General features: G+C 42.6%; 1 protein-coding gene across 1 annotated transcript; it reads left to right on the top strand.

The window, feature by feature from the left end:
* The first annotated feature begins 3233 nt into the window (after nucleotides 1-3233).
* On the top strand, nucleotides 3234-16252 carry ATMIN (ATM interactor). The gene is made up of 4 exons (XM_034788178.1): nucleotides 3234-3512; nucleotides 11325-11450; nucleotides 12946-13145; nucleotides 14165-16252. The coding sequence occupies exons 1-4, from the start codon at nucleotides 3273-3275 to the stop codon at nucleotides 15996-15998; spliced, it is 2400 nt and encodes a 799-aa protein (XP_034644069.1). The 5' UTR covers nucleotides 3234-3272; the 3' UTR covers nucleotides 15999-16252.
* The last annotated feature ends 1132 nt before the right edge of the window (nucleotides 16253-17384 follow it).

Below are 17384 nucleotides of genomic sequence, written 5' to 3'. Positions count from 1 at the left end.
GCTTGAGATACTTCAGTATGACCCATTTATACTGAATATTTTTTGTAATGATTATAAACTGAATCCTTTGTATTGTACACTATTGGACCTATGCTGCTATTTTATAAGTGTGTTTCTTTTAACTAAAATTCAGCAGAATTGAAAGTGTTTAAGTATAATATTGTGCTATTACTATTAAGAGTCTGTTTTTAATTTGTGATCCAAACTAAGGCCTCTCCACAATCCCCATAAGAAGGGAAAGACTACTTTATAAAAGCATAATCCACAAAAGATGAATGAAAGTTCCCTATCTAAAGTATTTATCTTCTGATTATATTTGGCAATTCTCAGCATATTTAATGTCCCTAAATATACTTTCATTCTATAATGAATTAACATGCAAAACCATGTTAAAACATTAAGGTTGCAAAGTCAAGCGCTCAAAAGTTAGGAAATGCCAAAATTAAGGTTACCTGTACAACTTTATTTTGGCTCCTTGGTGTGCATACATTGATTATAATCTTTAATTAGTTGAACACGTACTATTTTTCGACAGGACCCCTGCCTCATTCAGTGCACAGGATCGATGGTACTCTCTTAAGGAGGAACTATTTGATTCCTTCTCGTTCAGTGAGTGAGCCCATTCCTTATTTACTGCAGAGTGACAAGCTGTGGGCTCTTCTTTTGACAGTGAGTGAGCACTTAGTCTTCTGACCTCCAACCATCATACAGAATGGCCACGTGCTTTGAAATCAGCATTTCCTGTTTAAAGTCCTTAACTTGTACAATGCTAATGAAGGACTTTTTTCTTTGAGTTATTTAGTTACAGGGGTATACACAATGTATACACAGTGCTTCTGAAGCATCTAGCACTGGCCACTGTGGGGAGACAGGATACTGGGCTAGATGGACCATTGGTCTGGCTCAGTATGGCCGTTCTTATGTTCTTATATAAATATTTACCATTACATTATAACAGGAATAGATAAGTGAAAACAATGCAAATAATATCCCATTAGTTTTCATGACGTTTAAACACCCACTACACTTATACATCTAACCATTACTTTGATCTATACTAATATACAAGTGAATTGACCTGAATAAACTCTAGCATGACATGGTCTGCCATCATCACAGTAGAGTCTTCCACATTCAATGCCTGTTTTGGTTGGCATGTCCTCCATTCTTTGTTTAAGGAGGACTCCTAGTACCCACCTCCAAGCAGACAGCCAACTGCTTGTTAGTCCCCTCAAGTCTACTCCTCTGGGATTCTATATTGCCAAAAGAACTGAGGGATGGTTGGGCTTGCTCTGCCCTTTATGTTCTCTGGTGTGAGTGCAGCACAAAGACACCTTGGGCACAAATGCGACCTCAAGAATGTAATCTCACACACAATGCCCATGTTCATCAAGAGTGGAATCCATGTGGCTAACACATCTTGAAGAAGCATAGTTACTGTAGAGAAAATAATATTTATGTATCTAACTCAGTTTTCACACCCAGATCTGATTTTCATGTCACATTTATTTGTAACCACAAGGAGAGGAGATGAAGAATAAAATTAGTAGTTTTAATACTTTCCTCCTTTCATTTAGAGAAGTCTATTTTACGGTTTGATATAATGGGAGGACATACGTTCAAAGTATAAGATTTTATAGGGTAATGTACATATCATTTATTAGCCATACATTTTCAAGTGGATTAAAATAATTTTGAAATGCAGTATTTCTGTTAATGCCTGAAGGAAAAACCTTGCTGTTAACTTCCAAATTTTTATAACCCTCAAGAATGTTCTGAGCCTGGATCATTATGTAGTTAATTAAAAGGATTTCACGAGTCATAGGAGATCAAAATGAACATATATTCACTGTATCCCTTCATAGACATAAGGACATTTTTAAAGGTTGGTTTTGCTGTGCAAATGCATAATCGGAAGAGGAAAATGAAAAGGTCCTTAATCCTGAATCTACAGATCCTTATATTTGCATAAAGATTACCTTGTTAAGCCTGTATAGTCCAGAGTTATGGATATGACAGGGCCAATGAAAAATGTGAGAGAGAATTGGAAAGAATAGTTTTTGTATTTGCAGCATTAAGCTCTACCTTATTTTATCATCCATTTACATTAAATATATATAGTTTAAAAAAAAAGTAGGTGGTATGTCTTATGTAAACTATACTTTAAATGTATGTGAGAATTAGGTATTTTTTAATTTTCTTACCAGTACTATACTTGGGAGGTAGAGATCACAGGAGAGGAATCAAAGCTGAATCTGGCACAAAAGCATAGGCGTGGATCTGGATTGATGAAGGGATGTGATCATGGGTTAAGAATCCTGAAAACAACTATGCTGTGTGCTTGTAAGTTGATCAAACTGATATCATAGCTGAATTTTTTATTTTATATATATTTCAAAATATGATTATGGACAGAAAAAGAGATGACCTACCTTAGTTTAATCAACCCAGACTGGTGCGTAGGAGATAAGAAGCAATGAGATGTGAATGGTGATCTCAGTGAGAGAAAATGAAGGTTTAGGAAGTGGGGATGTAGTGGGAGACAAATTATAGATGGTCTTAAAGTTGAAGGGTGGTTTAAATCCTGCCATTTGTCTCAGTGCTGTGTAATTGGTCAGGACATTCACCCTTTGCCCTGGAATAGCATTCACAATCTCAATTTCAAGAGCTTTTTAATTTGACAGGTTTCAGAGTAGCAGCCGTGTTAGTCTGTATCCGCAAAAAGAAGAACAGGAGTACTTGTGGCACCTTAGAGACTAACAAATTTATTAGTCTCTAAGGTGCCACAACTACTAGTTTTTTAACTTGAGTTTCTCATCGTGATGGCTGTTGAGACAGATTTGAAATGGAGGGTTGTCTTCCTGAGTCTGTAAAGAACCAAGCAAGACAGAATGGGAGACCTGGAGCCTGCCCCAACCCTAATCCCCGTCCTGCCCTCCGACCCGAACCCCTGGGTCCCAGCCCTATCCCAAAGCCCGCACCCCCCTGCGCTCCCCCCCGTGAGAAGAGAGTGACGGTTATTCGGGGACGGGGCGACCCGGCCCAGCCCCGCGCCAGAAGGAAAACTGAAGCTTGAACGATGCCGGGCAGAGTGGAGGCGTATCCATGGGCGGAGCCAGTGCCAAGGGGTGTGGCCAGCGCCGAGTCCCGTCACGTCTCTTATGAATATTCAAGTTCCAAGATGACATGATGAGCTGCCTCCGTCCCCCGCCCCCGGAAGTGCTGCTGCTGCTGCTGCTAGGCCGGTTTGTTTGTAAGCGGCCGAAAACAACATGGCGGCGCCAGATGCTGCGGCAGCAGATCCCGGACGGTGCGGAGAGGGGCCGGGGTGGCCCCGGGCTTCGGCCCCTGAGGCGGAGCGCCCTGCCCCCCGGGAGCTCGTGCGGCCGTCGGTGACGGAGCTGTCCCGGGCCGTGCGGACCAACATTCTCTGCACGGTGCCCGGCTGCGGCAAGGTCCTGCCCAACAGCCCGGCCCTGAGCATGCACCTGAGCAAGGCCCACCGGGTCCAGGTACTGACCCTCCCCGGCCCAGCGGTCTGGGTACAATCCTCCCCTGCCTTGGGCCTAGCCCAGCGAGTCCGGGTACCGACCCTGCCCTGGGCGTGCCCCAGCGCCTCCGGGTACTGACCCTCCCCTCAGCGTGCACCTGGGCATGACCCACCTCCCTTGGCCTGCTGGGACCAGGTATCGAAACCCTCATATTCCCACTCCCAGCTCTGAGCAAGACTCGGCAGTTTCAGGTACTGACCCTCTCCCAGCCCAGCTGGTCTGGATACCTAACCCCTTTTATCCCTCCCCCAGCACCTGAACAACACATCCCTGGCTCACTGGGGCCAAGTACCAAACCTTCCCTACTCTGATCCCGTATCTGAGCCCGTGTACTAAACCCTTCATATTCTCTACCCCCAGCCCTGAGTGTGCATCTGAGCAAGCCTGACCAGGTCCAGGTACTCACCCCCAGCCCACTGGGTCCAGATACCGAATGCCCCTTGCCTTGAGCTTGTTCCTGAGCAAGACCCTCCAGGTGCTGAACCCCGTATTTTGCTTGTTCCTGAGCATGCACCTGAGCAAGTCTAACCAGGCCCTCCCCTCCACCCCTCAAAAATCCCCTAACCCTGATCCAAGGAAGGCCCATGTATTGAACCTTCCTCCCACAAATGCATACACTTGGCTTTTAGCATACACCTGAGCAAGGCCACGGAATCAAACTCCCCAGCCCAGCACTGTGCACGATGTAAGGAAGTGTAGATCCTGCTTGTCCCCATTATTCCTCACCTCTTGAGATCTTCTGAGCATGCACCATGTCTAGCTGTTAAGAGGCACCAACTTTCCCCTTTCCCTGGGGGTGTTTGACTCCTGCTCCACCCCAGGCCCTGCCCCCACTCCACCCTTTCCCCCAAGGCCCTGCCCCATCTCTTCCCACCATTGTTCTGCCCCATCCTTTGAGTATGCCCCCCCCCACTGCTCCTTGCCACCCCTCCTCCCCACCCCCCGCAGTTCCAGCTGATTGTGGCGGGCGGGAGGCACTGGGGGGCGGGAGGGGGTGGCACTGATGGGCTGGGCCTGCCAGGGGGCAGGAGGCTCTGGGGGAGAGGGAGAGGAGCTGAGCACCCACTATTTTTTTTCCCTGTGGGTGCTCCAGCACTTTTGGAGCTCTTGGTGTGCACCTAAGACAGTTGGTTCCAAGTACCAAAGTCCGTGAGTCTGCACTTAAACTAGATCCTCTTGGTCCTGATATTGACTGCCATCTCTGGTGCTGACAGCCCTGGGCATGCACGAAAGTAATACACACCAGGTCTGCATACTGACCCATGCTCCCAACCTGACCCCAAGTGTGTACTTGAGCATTGACTGCCTACCATTTGTCCAGCACTACATCTGTGTCCCCTGGGTCCTTCTTGCCTTCTGATTTATCTAACATCTAGATGGGAAGGTCCCATTCTCAGTTTTAAAGCCCTCTGCAAGGGATAGTTAGCATTCTTTAGAAACACAGTAAACTATCCAATTGTTTCTAAAGCCAGTGTTTAGAAGATTTATATAGGTGTTGATGGGCTGTTCTAGGTTAGTGTATCATGTTTATTCTATTACAATGGGGAGAATGATGCATTTTCTAGCAACAGCTTTTTTATTTAGAATGCCCTTCAGTGTGAAATGTATAAACTTGTTTAACAGTATATGCATACTTAGTGTTTGGTTTGTATCTCAGTGGTTTTGTATGTGATATCTTTTAATATATTTTTTTAAAAGATTCAAGAATAACAGATACTGTTAAGAGTAGCTTGGGTTTTTTTTTTTTTTTCTAAAGATCATTCATCATTTTATTCATTATTTGTATTGTTGTGGTACCTGGAGGCCCTGGCCACATTGTGCTACGGGAATACAAACATATAATAGTTCCCCAGGCACCAAAACCTCATATTTTCTTAGGGAAATAGCCAGTTAGATTTGTTGATTATTGGTCAAGTTGGCCTAGGTGGATCTCAGCTCAAAAGCAATTAGAAGGAATTGAGTGGCATCCGCTGATGTGTCCTGTGGTTGAGGGACACAAGGGATACATAAAAAGCAACAGAGGGTCCTGTGGCACCTTTAAGACTAACAGAAGTATTGGGAGCATAAGCTTTCGTGGGTAAGAACCTCGCTTCTTCAGATGCAAGTAATGGAAATCTCCAGAGGCAGGTATAAATCAGTATGAAGATAATGAGGTTAGTTCAATCAGGGAGGGTGAGGTGCTCTGCTAGCAGTTGAGGTGTGAACACCAAGGGAGGAGAAACTGCTTCTGTAGTTGGACAGCCATTCACAGTCTTTGTTTAATCCTGATCTGATGGTGTCAAATTTGCAAATGAACTGGAGCTCAGCAGTTTCTCTTTGGAGTCTGGTCCTGAAGTGTTTTTGCTGTAAGATGGCTACCTTCACATCTGCTATTGTGTGGCCAGGGAGGTTGAAGTGTTCTCCTACAGGTTTTTGTATGTTGCCATTCTTGATATCTGACTTGTGTCCATTTATCCTCTTGCGTAGTGACTGTCCAGTTTGGCCAATGTACATAGCAGAGGGGCATTGCTGGCATATGATGGCATATATAACATTGGTGGACGTGCAGGTGAATGAGCAGGTGATGTTGTAACTGATCTGGTTAGGTCCTGTGATGGTGTTGCTGGTGTAGATATGTGGGCAGAGTTGGCATCGAGGTTTGTTGCATGGGTTGGTTCCTGAGTTAAAGTTGTTATGGTGCGGTGCGTGGTTGCTGGTGAGAATATGCTTAAGGTTGGCAGGTTGTCTGTGGACGAGGACTGGCCTGCCTCCCAAGGTCTATGAAAGTGAGGGATCATTGTCCAGGATGGGTTGTAGATCACTGATGATGCGTTGGAGAGGTTTAAGCTGAGGACTGTAGGTGGTGGCCAGTAGAGTTCTGTTGGTTTCTCTTTTGGGCCTGTCTTGTAGCAGGAGGCTTCTGGGTACATGTCTGGCTCTGTTGATTTGTTTCTTTATTTCTTTGTGTGGGTATCGTAGTTTTGAGAATGCTTGGTGAAGATCTTGTAGGTGTTGGTCTCTGTCTGAGGAGTTGGAGCAGATGCGATTGTACCTCAGTGCTTGGCTGTAGACGATGGATCGTGTGATGTGACCGGGGTGGAAGCTGGAGGCATGAAGGTAGGCGTAGCGGTCGGTGGGTTTTCGGTATAGAGTGGTGTTAATGTGGCCATCGCTTATTTGTACGGTGGTGTCTAGGAAGTGGACCTCCGTGTAGATTGGTCCAGGCTGAGGTTGATGGTGGGGTGGAAGCTGTTGAAATCATGGTGGAATTCTTCCAGGGTCTCCTTCCCATGGGTCCAGATGATGAATATGTCATCAAGATAGCATAGGTAGAGAAGGGGCATGAGTGGACGAGAGCTGAGGAACCGTTGTTCCAGGTCAGCCATAAAAATGTTGGCATATTGTGGGGCCATGCGGGTGCCCATAGAGGTGCCACTGGTCTGGAGGTATATATTGTCACCAAATTTGAAATAATTGTGCGTGGGGATAAAGTCACAGAGCTCAGCAATAAGTTGTGCTGCGTCATCATCAGGGATACTGTTCCTGACAGCTTGTCTTCCATCTGTGTGTGGGATGTTTGTGTAGAGAGCCTCTACATCCATGGTGGCTAGGATGGTGTTTTCTGGGAGGTCACCAATGCATTGTAGTTTTCTCAGGAAATCTGTGGTGTCACGGAGATAGCTGGGAGTGCTGGTGGCGTAGGGTCTGAGTAGGGAGTCCACATATCCAGACAGTCCTTCAGTGAGAGTGCCAATGCCCAAGATGATGGGGCGTCCAGGATTTCCAGGTTTGTGGATCTTAGGTAGTAGATAGAATAACCCCGGTCGGGGCTCTAAGGATATGCTGATTTGTTCCTGTGTTAGTGTAGGGAGTGTCCTGAGTAGATGGTGCAGTTTCTTAGTGTATTCCTCAGTGGGATCTGAGGAAAGTGGGCTGTAGAATTTGGTATTGGAGAGTTGTCTGGCAGCCTCCTTCTGGTAGTCAGACCTGTTCATGATGACAACAGCACCTCCTTTATCAGCATCTTTGATGATAATGTCAGGGTGGTTTCTGAGGCTGTGGATGACATTGTGTTCTGCACGACTTAGGTTATGAGGCAAGCGATGTTGTTTTTCCACAATTTCTGCCTGTGCACGTCGGCAGAAGCATTCTATGTATAGGTCCAGACTGTCATTTCGACCCTCAGGAGGAGTCCATGTGGAGTTCTTCTTCCTGTGTTGTTGGTGGAAGGGTATCTGTGTATCAGTGCGCTGTTCAGTGTTATCTTGAAAGTATTCTTTGAGTCGGAGGCGGCGAAAGTAGGCTTCCAGATCACCGCAGAACTGTATCATGTTCGTGGGGGTGCTGTGGCAAAAAGAGAGTCCCCGAGATAGGACAGAGTCTTCTACTGGGTTGAGTGTGTAGCTGGATAAATTGACAATATTGTTGGGTGAGTTAGGGGTACCCCTGTTGTGACCCCATGTGGCAGGTAGGATTTTAGATAGCTTACGGTCCTTTTTCCTTTGTAGAGAGGTGAAGTGTGTAATGTAGATCTCCTGTCTTATTTTAGTAAAGTCCATTTGTGTGGAGGGTTGGTTATTTATGAAAGTCTCCAGGTTGGAGAGGGATACATAGGATTTGTGCGCAGTTTCAGCAGACATTGTTCTTTTAAACATTCCAAGCTTGTGCATTCCAAGCACACAGCACTCCTGGACCCACGCAGGCCATCGTTTTGAACCATAGTTACTGCAGTATTTAACTGTTGTGTTCCAAGTTTGCTATCAGGGAAGAAAATACAATGTGTTCTTTCTCCACATAAACTGCTGTAATAGCTCTCAGAACTGTTATCACAGTGCCGTGAACACTCATGAGATTCCTTGTACTCAACTTTCCATTTGGTAATAGCTTAGGCTAGTATTGGAACACTTGTGTGGCTCAGACACATAGTGTCTATGGAGATTAGATTTTTGGAGATACAGATTCTAATGACACTTTACCTGGTCGTGACTGACTGAATGATACTTTAGTTTAGAGCTACATACACATAGTCCCAACTTTGGAAACTTTTTACTAATATATCTAGAGTTGCCTCTTCCATATTCAGCATTGTTTTACAGCTTACCTCTCTTACTAAACCCTTTTAGCAGGTAAGTCCAACTTGCTAACTAAGTGCCTAAAAAAGCAGATAGTCACCTAGTGGAATTATCAAAAGCACCCTAGACAGTCAGTGATAGCTAGGTGTCTAGGCACTTTTGATAATTCCACTAGGTGACTATCTGCTTCTTTACGCACCTACCATACCAGGGGTTCTCAAATTTCATTGCATCATGACCCCCTTCTGACCACAAAATTTACTACCTGGCCCCAGGAGTGGGGGACCGAAGCCTGAGCCCACCTGCGACCCACCACGCTGGCTGGGGAGATCAAAGCCGAAGCCCCCACTGGGTAGGGGGGCCAAAGACCAATCCCAAGCCCCACTGCCCCCGGCAGCGGGTCAAAGCTAAAGCCCTTCCACCATTGACTGAAGTCCTCATGCTTCAGCCCGGAAGGTGGGGCTTGGGCCCCAGACCGCAGCAAATCTAACGCCAGGCTTGGCGACCCCATTAAAACGGGGTTGTGGGGTCCCGACCCACAGTTTGAGAACCTCTGTACTAAACCTTTACAACATAAATAATCAATCTGACCCTTAGTAATGTCGTGGTGGTGGACCGTGGTGTAACAAGATAACGATCTTGGAACTTAGTGGTTTTTAGTTTTCTCGGACTGTAATTAATTTTGATACTTTCAAGAGTCAGAGGAAAAGAGGTGAAAGTAAAAACTTTATCCCAAAACTCCACAAAACATTTAATTGACAAAGTTCAAGAATCTGTTAGGTTTGCTTTTGGTGAAAATAGAGAGTTGACCATCTCATTCATTATATTCTTTGAACTTCATTGTATGGACTTGTAGTATTAGTAAAACTAACTTGCAACAAAATGTCTTTTACTAGAAACCAGGTTTGAATGCTTAGAAACATAAGTTGCTTGACAAACTTGTATAGCATTGATTATGTTCCATTCATTGAAGACGTAATGTATCTTGGTTTGGTAGCTGTTAAAGCTTCACTTTGATTCGCCTCATGCTATGCTGCAGGAACTTTCTGGAAAATGACGCCTGTTGGAGCTGCATGAGCACCCTTCTCACTTAAGATGTTTGAAGCAGAAGTTATAAAAAGTTGTGCAGTCCCAAACTACCTCAGCTTATGCATTTCTGTGATCAGGTGCAGGGACCTTCTCTCTGTTCCCGGGGTGATTTCTTGGGTCTTTTTAATCCAAAACTCAACTTCTGGTGTTGCACTGTTGTACTGGTAGGTTTTTATTTTGGCCCTACGGTTCTCTGGCTATTACCAATATGTCTAACAGGGTTCTGAGGTCTCAAGTAAGAAGGATGTATGTAAGCAGTGTTGTGATGTGTCCCTCTATGTTCTGGAGACAGATGTGGGTACCTGCTATTCTGCCTGGGGTGGTAAACCATTACTTGGATTGCTGCTCTATCGTAGGGCCTTCACACCTTGAGCTTGCATTGATAAGCAGCAGAGGCTCTGTGCCTTCATCAGGGAGGCCTTATGGGGCTGGTTCCTGGATCCAACATCAGATTAGCAGTCTGCCCCTGGACGCATCAGAGCAAGTTAAATCTAATTTCACACTGCAGAAGTTGGTACCAGAGAGAGATCTCCAGGGTTGTAGTGCCTATAGTAAAAAGCGACAGAGGGTCCTGTGGCACCTTTGAGACTAACAGAAGTACTGGGAGCATAAGCTTTCGTGGGTAAGAACCTCACTTCTTCAGATGCAAGCCTCAAAGGTGCCACAGGACCCTCTGTTGCTTTTTACTGATTCAGACTAACACGGCTACCCCTCTGATACTTAGTGCCTATAGTGTAATCCCCAGCCAGTTCCAGGATCTGGAGGGACAGAAGAGGTGCTACTTTTGTCTTTATGCTTCTCAGCAGCACTGTGTTTTGCTCGGGTGCAGCTGAGTATTTTAGCCCAAAATTCCTTCTTAGCTAGTAGCCTGCTACTATCCCTAAGTGTCCAGGCACAGGTGGCTGAAATATGTGGAAAGCAGAATAATGTGGTTGAGACTGAGGGAATCTTCCTTAGGGAGGGAGATGTCTCTTCCAGAGACAGCTAAGCAGAATCTGTCCCTATTGGTATTCTGGTTCTGTAGTATAGTGCTGTGAACATCTAGACTGCATACAAGCACACACAAAAAGTTTATTAAGTGGCACATGGAACTCTAGTTCTTTAATTTTACTTGTTTCAGCAACTTTAATGGCAGTGTGATTGTTCCAGGCAAATATAAATTGTAAAGTAGAAACCTTACCGGTTGGAAACACCAAGCATAATGCAATTCTGAAAAATTAAAACTACAGTGTATTGGAACACTGTAAATATTTAGTGAAATGCAGTGAATATTTAGATCCATTCATTTTGGACTCTAAAAGGTTAAGAAATATCATGTATAAATTGTTTAGATTCTGAAAATATTTCCTCTATGGTGGGGAGAATTTAATATTTGGAAGTAAAATAATAGCATACTGCTCTAGGATCATCAGTTGTGATTCCTGAAGAGTTCTGCTGGTATAGTTACAAAATAGTATCTGAACAGATAAGCAATTCCATTTGAGCTGGGTAATCTACCAATTCACTTAGCAAAGAGTTTTCAGCTTGAATGTCAAGGCTGGTAAACGTTGAGCAAAATTTAATCTGTATTCTGAACACTGTATTAATAGTACAGACCCATTTGCCAACTTTTAATAAAAATTTACTTTTTCAGGATGGAAAAATAAATGCATCAATAAGGAAGGGTTTGAAAACTACACAGAAATTCTACTGCTGTCCTATTGAAGGCTGCCCTAGAGGACCAAACAGACCATTTTCCCAATTTTCACTTGTAAAACAGGTATTTTTTTTTTCTGGACTACTTTTCCTTGAGTAATAGTATAAGAGGAATCTGGGGACAACATGGGCCAATCTTCAAGAGTGAATATACCTTCCTGTATCCAAACACACGTGCCAGACGTCCCAATGTGTATACTCAAGTTGCAGAGCAAGTGTGTGGAGAAATCCCAGTTTGTGTGCAGATGGCAGTTTGCACATCCACTTTGGAAGACTTGGGCCTTTGTGTCTAACAGGCACTGGCATGTTCTCATTTTAAAAAAAAAAATGATTAAAAAAAAATGAAAAACTTAGAAAAGGTCATTCAGATACAAATTTTCCAAAGAGCTAACCTATGGCTAACATTTTTCCATAAATGTCCAATTATAACAAAAAGACCAAGGGCAATAAGCTGGTTTAAAATTATTAGCCATTTTAAATGGATAAGAAATAAGACTAACTCCTGTACTTTTGTCTCAAGAGTTGATGTCTTTAGACTGATGACTTTCTGTTGCATGTTAATCAGGATTCTCTCTTGTTAAGAAAATGTCACTTATGCATTCTTTATGAAAAGTATTATTTTCTGTTGAAAATCCAACTGCCAACATTTGTGACTCATCTTCAGTGTCAGTCAGTTGCATGATCCAGCATGGTAGTGATGTGGTCTAGTGGCTAGCGCTCAGGGCCATAAATAAAGGGTTCTGTTTACTTGCTCTGTGAACTTTGGACAACTCACTTAGCCTCTCCTCTTTGTTCTAGTGTTTTTTTTGAAAGAGAGAGAATGCTTCTCTCAGGATGGGTATTTTGATTATTTAAATAATGTTAATAAACAGCAAGATCCTTGAATGAGAGGCACTGTGGGCTTGATCCTGTGCCCACTGAAGTCAATGGCAAATCTCCCATTGATGTCAATGGTACAGGAGGAGGCCCTGTAAGTGTTAAGTGGCAGTAGTTAATCTATATCTAAAAGCTGTGGGAATTGATGACATAAAATGAATGACCAGGTGTATGAGATTGCCAACAAGTTCATTCTCTGGTATTGTATGAAGACTTATTCCCAAGTAAAACAAGGGAAATTAATTAGAAGGTCAATGATGGTGTAAAATCACATTTAAACTACTGTTTTTTATATATACAAATAACTAATTAAAACTATTAAAACTAATTTAAGCAAATTTTCATTGTTTACTTTTTGCCCTCACCTCAGCTTGGACAATGAAACTAGACTTCTCTTCATTCTGTAGTTCTCACGGCTTTAGAATAGTATTGTATTGTTTGTGCCTCGAGCAGTGCAAGAAAATATTTAAATTTTTAAATCTTTTTTCAATGAAATGCCTAAATATTTCTATTGAATTCTTAAAACTGTTTCTAATTAAGGATAGTTTTTTCACTCTTCTCCAAGACTAGCATATCTCCTAAATTGTTTTGCATGTGTAACACTGTATCTGTCTTGTAAAGAAATGACTCTTAACCAATTCCTTTGTATTGCTAACTTGTCTAACTTTCACTGTGAATTTTAGCACTTTATGAAAATGCATGCTGAAAAGAAGCACAAATGTGATAAATGTAGCAACTCATATGGCACGGAATGGGACTTGAAACGACATATAGAAGACTGTGGCAAGACTTTCCAATGTACTTGTGGGTGCCCTTATGCCAGCAGAACAGCATTACTGTCTCATGTTTACAGAACTGGCCATGAGATCCCTGCAGAGCACAGGTAACAGTGAAGCTATTGTTGATTAAGTGATTTAATTTATTTTATATTAAGTATTATGACATCTTCCTACATGTGCCTCATAATTAACTCCTTTCGGTTGATAGGAGGTGGGCCCGTCTCCTACCTATATGCAGTTAACTCCCACTAACACTAATGCAGTTTGCTACTTCTTCCTTCCGTTACTTAAAGCAGTCCTAGCTCCATTGATGGCAATGGGAATTGAGTGTCCAGTACTATGTAAGATCAAGCTTCTAGTGTCTAGCACAAGAAGTGCTACCAGCTGTGGTCCTCTTATTGCTGGTGACATTTATTGCATTTGTTGTTAGAGCTACTATTGATTCTTGTTGGAACTGTGTGACCTGCAGTCCTATGAAAGTAGAAAGGGAATGCTCTTGGATGGGGAATGTGCACGCCCAGTGTAGTTCTGTAGCCTGAAGTAAGCAATGTTAATTAAATATTTTTACTCTTAACACTTATACAGCACCATAAGTGTCAGTTGCTTTCATTAGTAAAACAATAAGATTGGCAGTTAATAAAAAGATAAGTATTAAAAATTGCCATCTATAAAATGTGCATAAATCTTCCTAATAGTGTGCATGCATGAAGCAATCTATTTACTGAATCCTACTACTGTATGTGTTTTGCAGAGTGAGATGCTGCAAGATTATAATACTTGTGCATTCTTGTATGCAAGGGTTAGAAAACCTAGGCTCCAATTTTCTATAACACTGTAACTACCTACTTTGGAAACTCTTTGAACGTTTTCTTAAACACCATAACCCAAAATGCTGAGAGGTTACTCTTTTAGCATTTTCCTCATTCTCTTCCTTATTAAAGTAAAAAAAAAAAAAAATCTCATGGTCAGGATTAGTTTTTCTGCCAATTCAGGCCTACGGAAGGATTTAACTTATACCTCCACTCCCACAAGGTCTAGTGCCATGATTGAAAGAGTTGGGAGGGAGGATTTTGTTGTTGGTCTCTAAACTGTGAGATAAATTCTTAATGTATCATGTTTACAGGGATCCACCTAGTAAGAAAAGGAAAATGTGCACTGAGGTTTCCAATCAGCACTTGGCAGAGAAAACGGGTGAAGCATTCATCAGTGCACGCACCAGTAGTACTTGCACTCAGGAATTGGAATCATCTGAGATGAAACTAATGGCCTCCTTTGAAGGCTCCTGCAGTTCTAATATCAGTAAGCAAACGCTCTCACAGCCAAAGTGTACACCGAAGATGCTTTTGCCAAAGCCCAAAGTAGCTTTGGTTAAACTTCCAGTAATGCAGTTTGCTCACTTGCCTATTTTTGTATCAGCAACAGATTCCTCTGTCAAACCTGTTGTAGTGGCTGTTGATAATCAAGGCTCTGTTATGAGTACTGTTCACTTATTACCTCAGTCTATAGGAATTCTGATACCAGCATTGGAGGCTGAAGCACTTGTATTTAAAGACACAGTGCCTATTTCAAAAACGGCAAATTCTGGTGTTGAACCAGTTAGCACCAGTGTTCAAGTCAATTTGGGTAAGGTAACATCAAATAGTACAGTACAAGAGCTGGGGAGCATGTGTCACAAGAATAAAATCTCTTCAATAAATGTACAAACTGACTTATCTTACATTTCACAGAACTTTATGCCAGCTGCAGCCTGGACTCCTGATTCTTCTGTATCCTCTTGCTCTCAGACAGACCTGACATTCAGTTCACAGGTTTCGCTACCAGTTAGTGTTCAGACTCAGACACTGTTGCCCAGTTCTAAACTGACTTCATCCATAGCTGCCCAGACTGATGCTTTTGCTCAGGCTTGTTTCCAGTCATGTGGTGTTTCTAGAGAGACTCAAACCAATAGAACGCAGAACTCTATTGATGGGAGAGTACAAATGGACCAGGCTGTAATGTGCAATGACATTTTTGACAGTGTTCATTCAGCGTACAGTGTCTCAACCCAGATTGGGCTCACAGAAAACAATTTAATGGCTGCAAACATGGATCAAAGATTGCTACAAAGAAGTAACTGCAAGACCCTGAGTCAGGATACAATAAAATCTGAACCCATTATCAACTTCAATACACAGACTAATATACTCCCACAGCAAAATATGACAGATAATCAAACCCAGACAATGGACTTACTAAGTGATCTGGAAAACATCTTTTCAGGTAACATGTCTGGCCAGACATTGGATAATCGTGGTCTTTTGTCTGACACTAGCTCTGGTGCTGATACACATCTGCCATCTGGCCCTACACAGAGCACGGGAATAGACTTTGACATTGAAGAGTTCTTTTCAGCTTCCAATATTCAAACACAAACTGAGGAGAGTGAACTTGGTAACCTGAACTCTGAGCCGGTCTTGGAATCTCTGGACATTGAAACACAGACTGACTTATTTTTTTCGGACAGTGCCACTCAATCCTATAGCTGCAGAGGAAATTCTAACTTCTTAGGTTTGGAAATGTTTGATACCCAGACACAGACAGACTTAAATTCCTTCTTAGACAGTAGCACCCATTTGCCTTTGGGAAGTATTTTGAAGCAGTCCAGCTTCTCCATGAGCACTGACTCATCTGATACCGAAACCCAGACAGAAATACCCTCTGCTGCTAAAAATATACCTAGTCAAAATATAGAAAATAAAGTCCAGCTGAATAGTGCTGAAACACAGACTATGGATAGCTGCTTTGAGACCCTTGGAAGCCTATTCCTTACCAGCAATGAGACACAGACAGCTATGGATGACTTTCTTCTGGCTGACTTGGCCTGGAATACAATGGAGTCACAGTTCAGTTCAGTAGAAACACAGACCTGTGCAGAATTGTGTTCCTTGGTTTGTCAGAAGTTTGGAACAAGCCATTGAGTGCTACTTAATAACATTGTTTTCCTTGTGGTTTGAAACTAAGTTATTGGGGTGGGGAGCGGGAGAAGGGACTGACCAAGTTATCTACGTTGAATGTAGTTGCCCATATGCAGTTGGTCTAAAAAAACCTTTTCATGCATAAGGTACTTAAGCTGTTGTATATGTAACTTAAACATAGAATATGTATACATGTTTGTAACCTGTTAATGTAAGTTTGAACTTTTAAAATGAATGTCCTCGTGGTGCCTACCGTTGTTGATCTGTTATAAAGCTATATCGACACGTCCATTGAACCTCCGTTCAGGCTTTTATATTTGTCTATAGCTATATACTTCTGGCTCAGACCTGGGCTTACTGTCTTGACGCAAAAGTAGGCCTATCTAATCCTGACACATCTCGCTCACCAAAAAAGCCCTTTTTGGCATAAGCTGCTTTTTGTTTTTTTTAAGGTCTTAGATTTGACAAGATTATAATATGGCAAGATTTACCCGTCCTATACAAAAATAGATGTTGAGGAATTTATTAGTAGATGTAGTTTCCAAGCAGTTGTCCCAAAAATGAACCTGGATCACAAATTTGCTGACTATTGCGTATATAATTTAAAGTGCAACTAATGTGAGTAGCGACACTTGTTTTTAATTCTCTCTGAATTGGTATAATCAGTGTTGGTGTTAACGGGGTATAAAAAGAATTTTTGAGATACTTAACTCTGAAAGTTATCATGCAGTAACTTCACTGCACATACTGTAATAAAACAGCATACAGGTCTAAAGTATTTTTGGACTTTTCAAGGAGGGATTTGTGTTTCTAAACTGTGATTTGCAAGAAACCCTGGTTCTGATGCAAACAAAATCAAGGAAATTCTAAATATTAGAATGTCTGTGTGAGTGAAAGATCAGAACAAATCATCAGGTTACATTGTAATTCACCTACCCATAGCACAGTTATTTGCTAATTTGAGGAATAGTATATTGGTTAGACTATAACTACGAACCTTACCAAAAACCATAGAAACTATTAGACTTGTAACGACTGAGTTCTCTGAAAGCCTGTTCACTAAATTACTACTCTTAAATCTTACTCTTCCAGAACAGTCTAGGGAGTTCTCCCTAAAGTTCAGAGTGTTTGAGGCTTCCCTGTATAGCAGCAGGTACATTGGTCCTCTGCACAGTGAGCTCAGCAGCCCCTCCTGCCCCTGGTTTCACTGTAAAACATTCCCCTTCAGCAGTCATCTGTTAAAAGCTGATGATACTCAAAGCATGGAGATTTCCTTCATCTACTGTCTTCTCCTAACTGGTCAGTTACAACAGTCATATATTTCAATGGAGAGGCAGTTATTCTGATGTGAATTTCTGCTATGAGCTCCAGTCTTCAGCCTTGCATCAC

Source organism: Trachemys scripta, chromosome 13 (assembly GCF_013100865.1).
Source record: "Trachemys scripta elegans isolate TJP31775 chromosome 13, CAS_Tse_1.0, whole genome shotgun sequence".
Taxonomy (NCBI): domain Eukaryota; kingdom Metazoa; phylum Chordata; order Testudines; family Emydidae; genus Trachemys; species Trachemys scripta.
This window is presented reverse-complemented; position numbering and strand designations above follow the sequence as displayed.

Coding starts and splice junctions, on each gene's coding strand:
- ATMIN (XM_034788178.1), top strand. CDS start 3,273: ATGGCGGCGCCAGATGCTGCGGCAGCAGATCCCGGACGGTGCGGAGAG. Junction 11,451..12,945: donor AATTTTCACTTGTAAAACAG/GTATTTTTTTTT, acceptor TGTGAATTTTAG/CACTTTATGAAAATGCATGC. Junction 13,146..14,164: donor GAGATCCCTGCAGAGCACAG/GTAACAGTGAAG, acceptor TCATGTTTACAG/GGATCCACCTAGTAAGAAAA.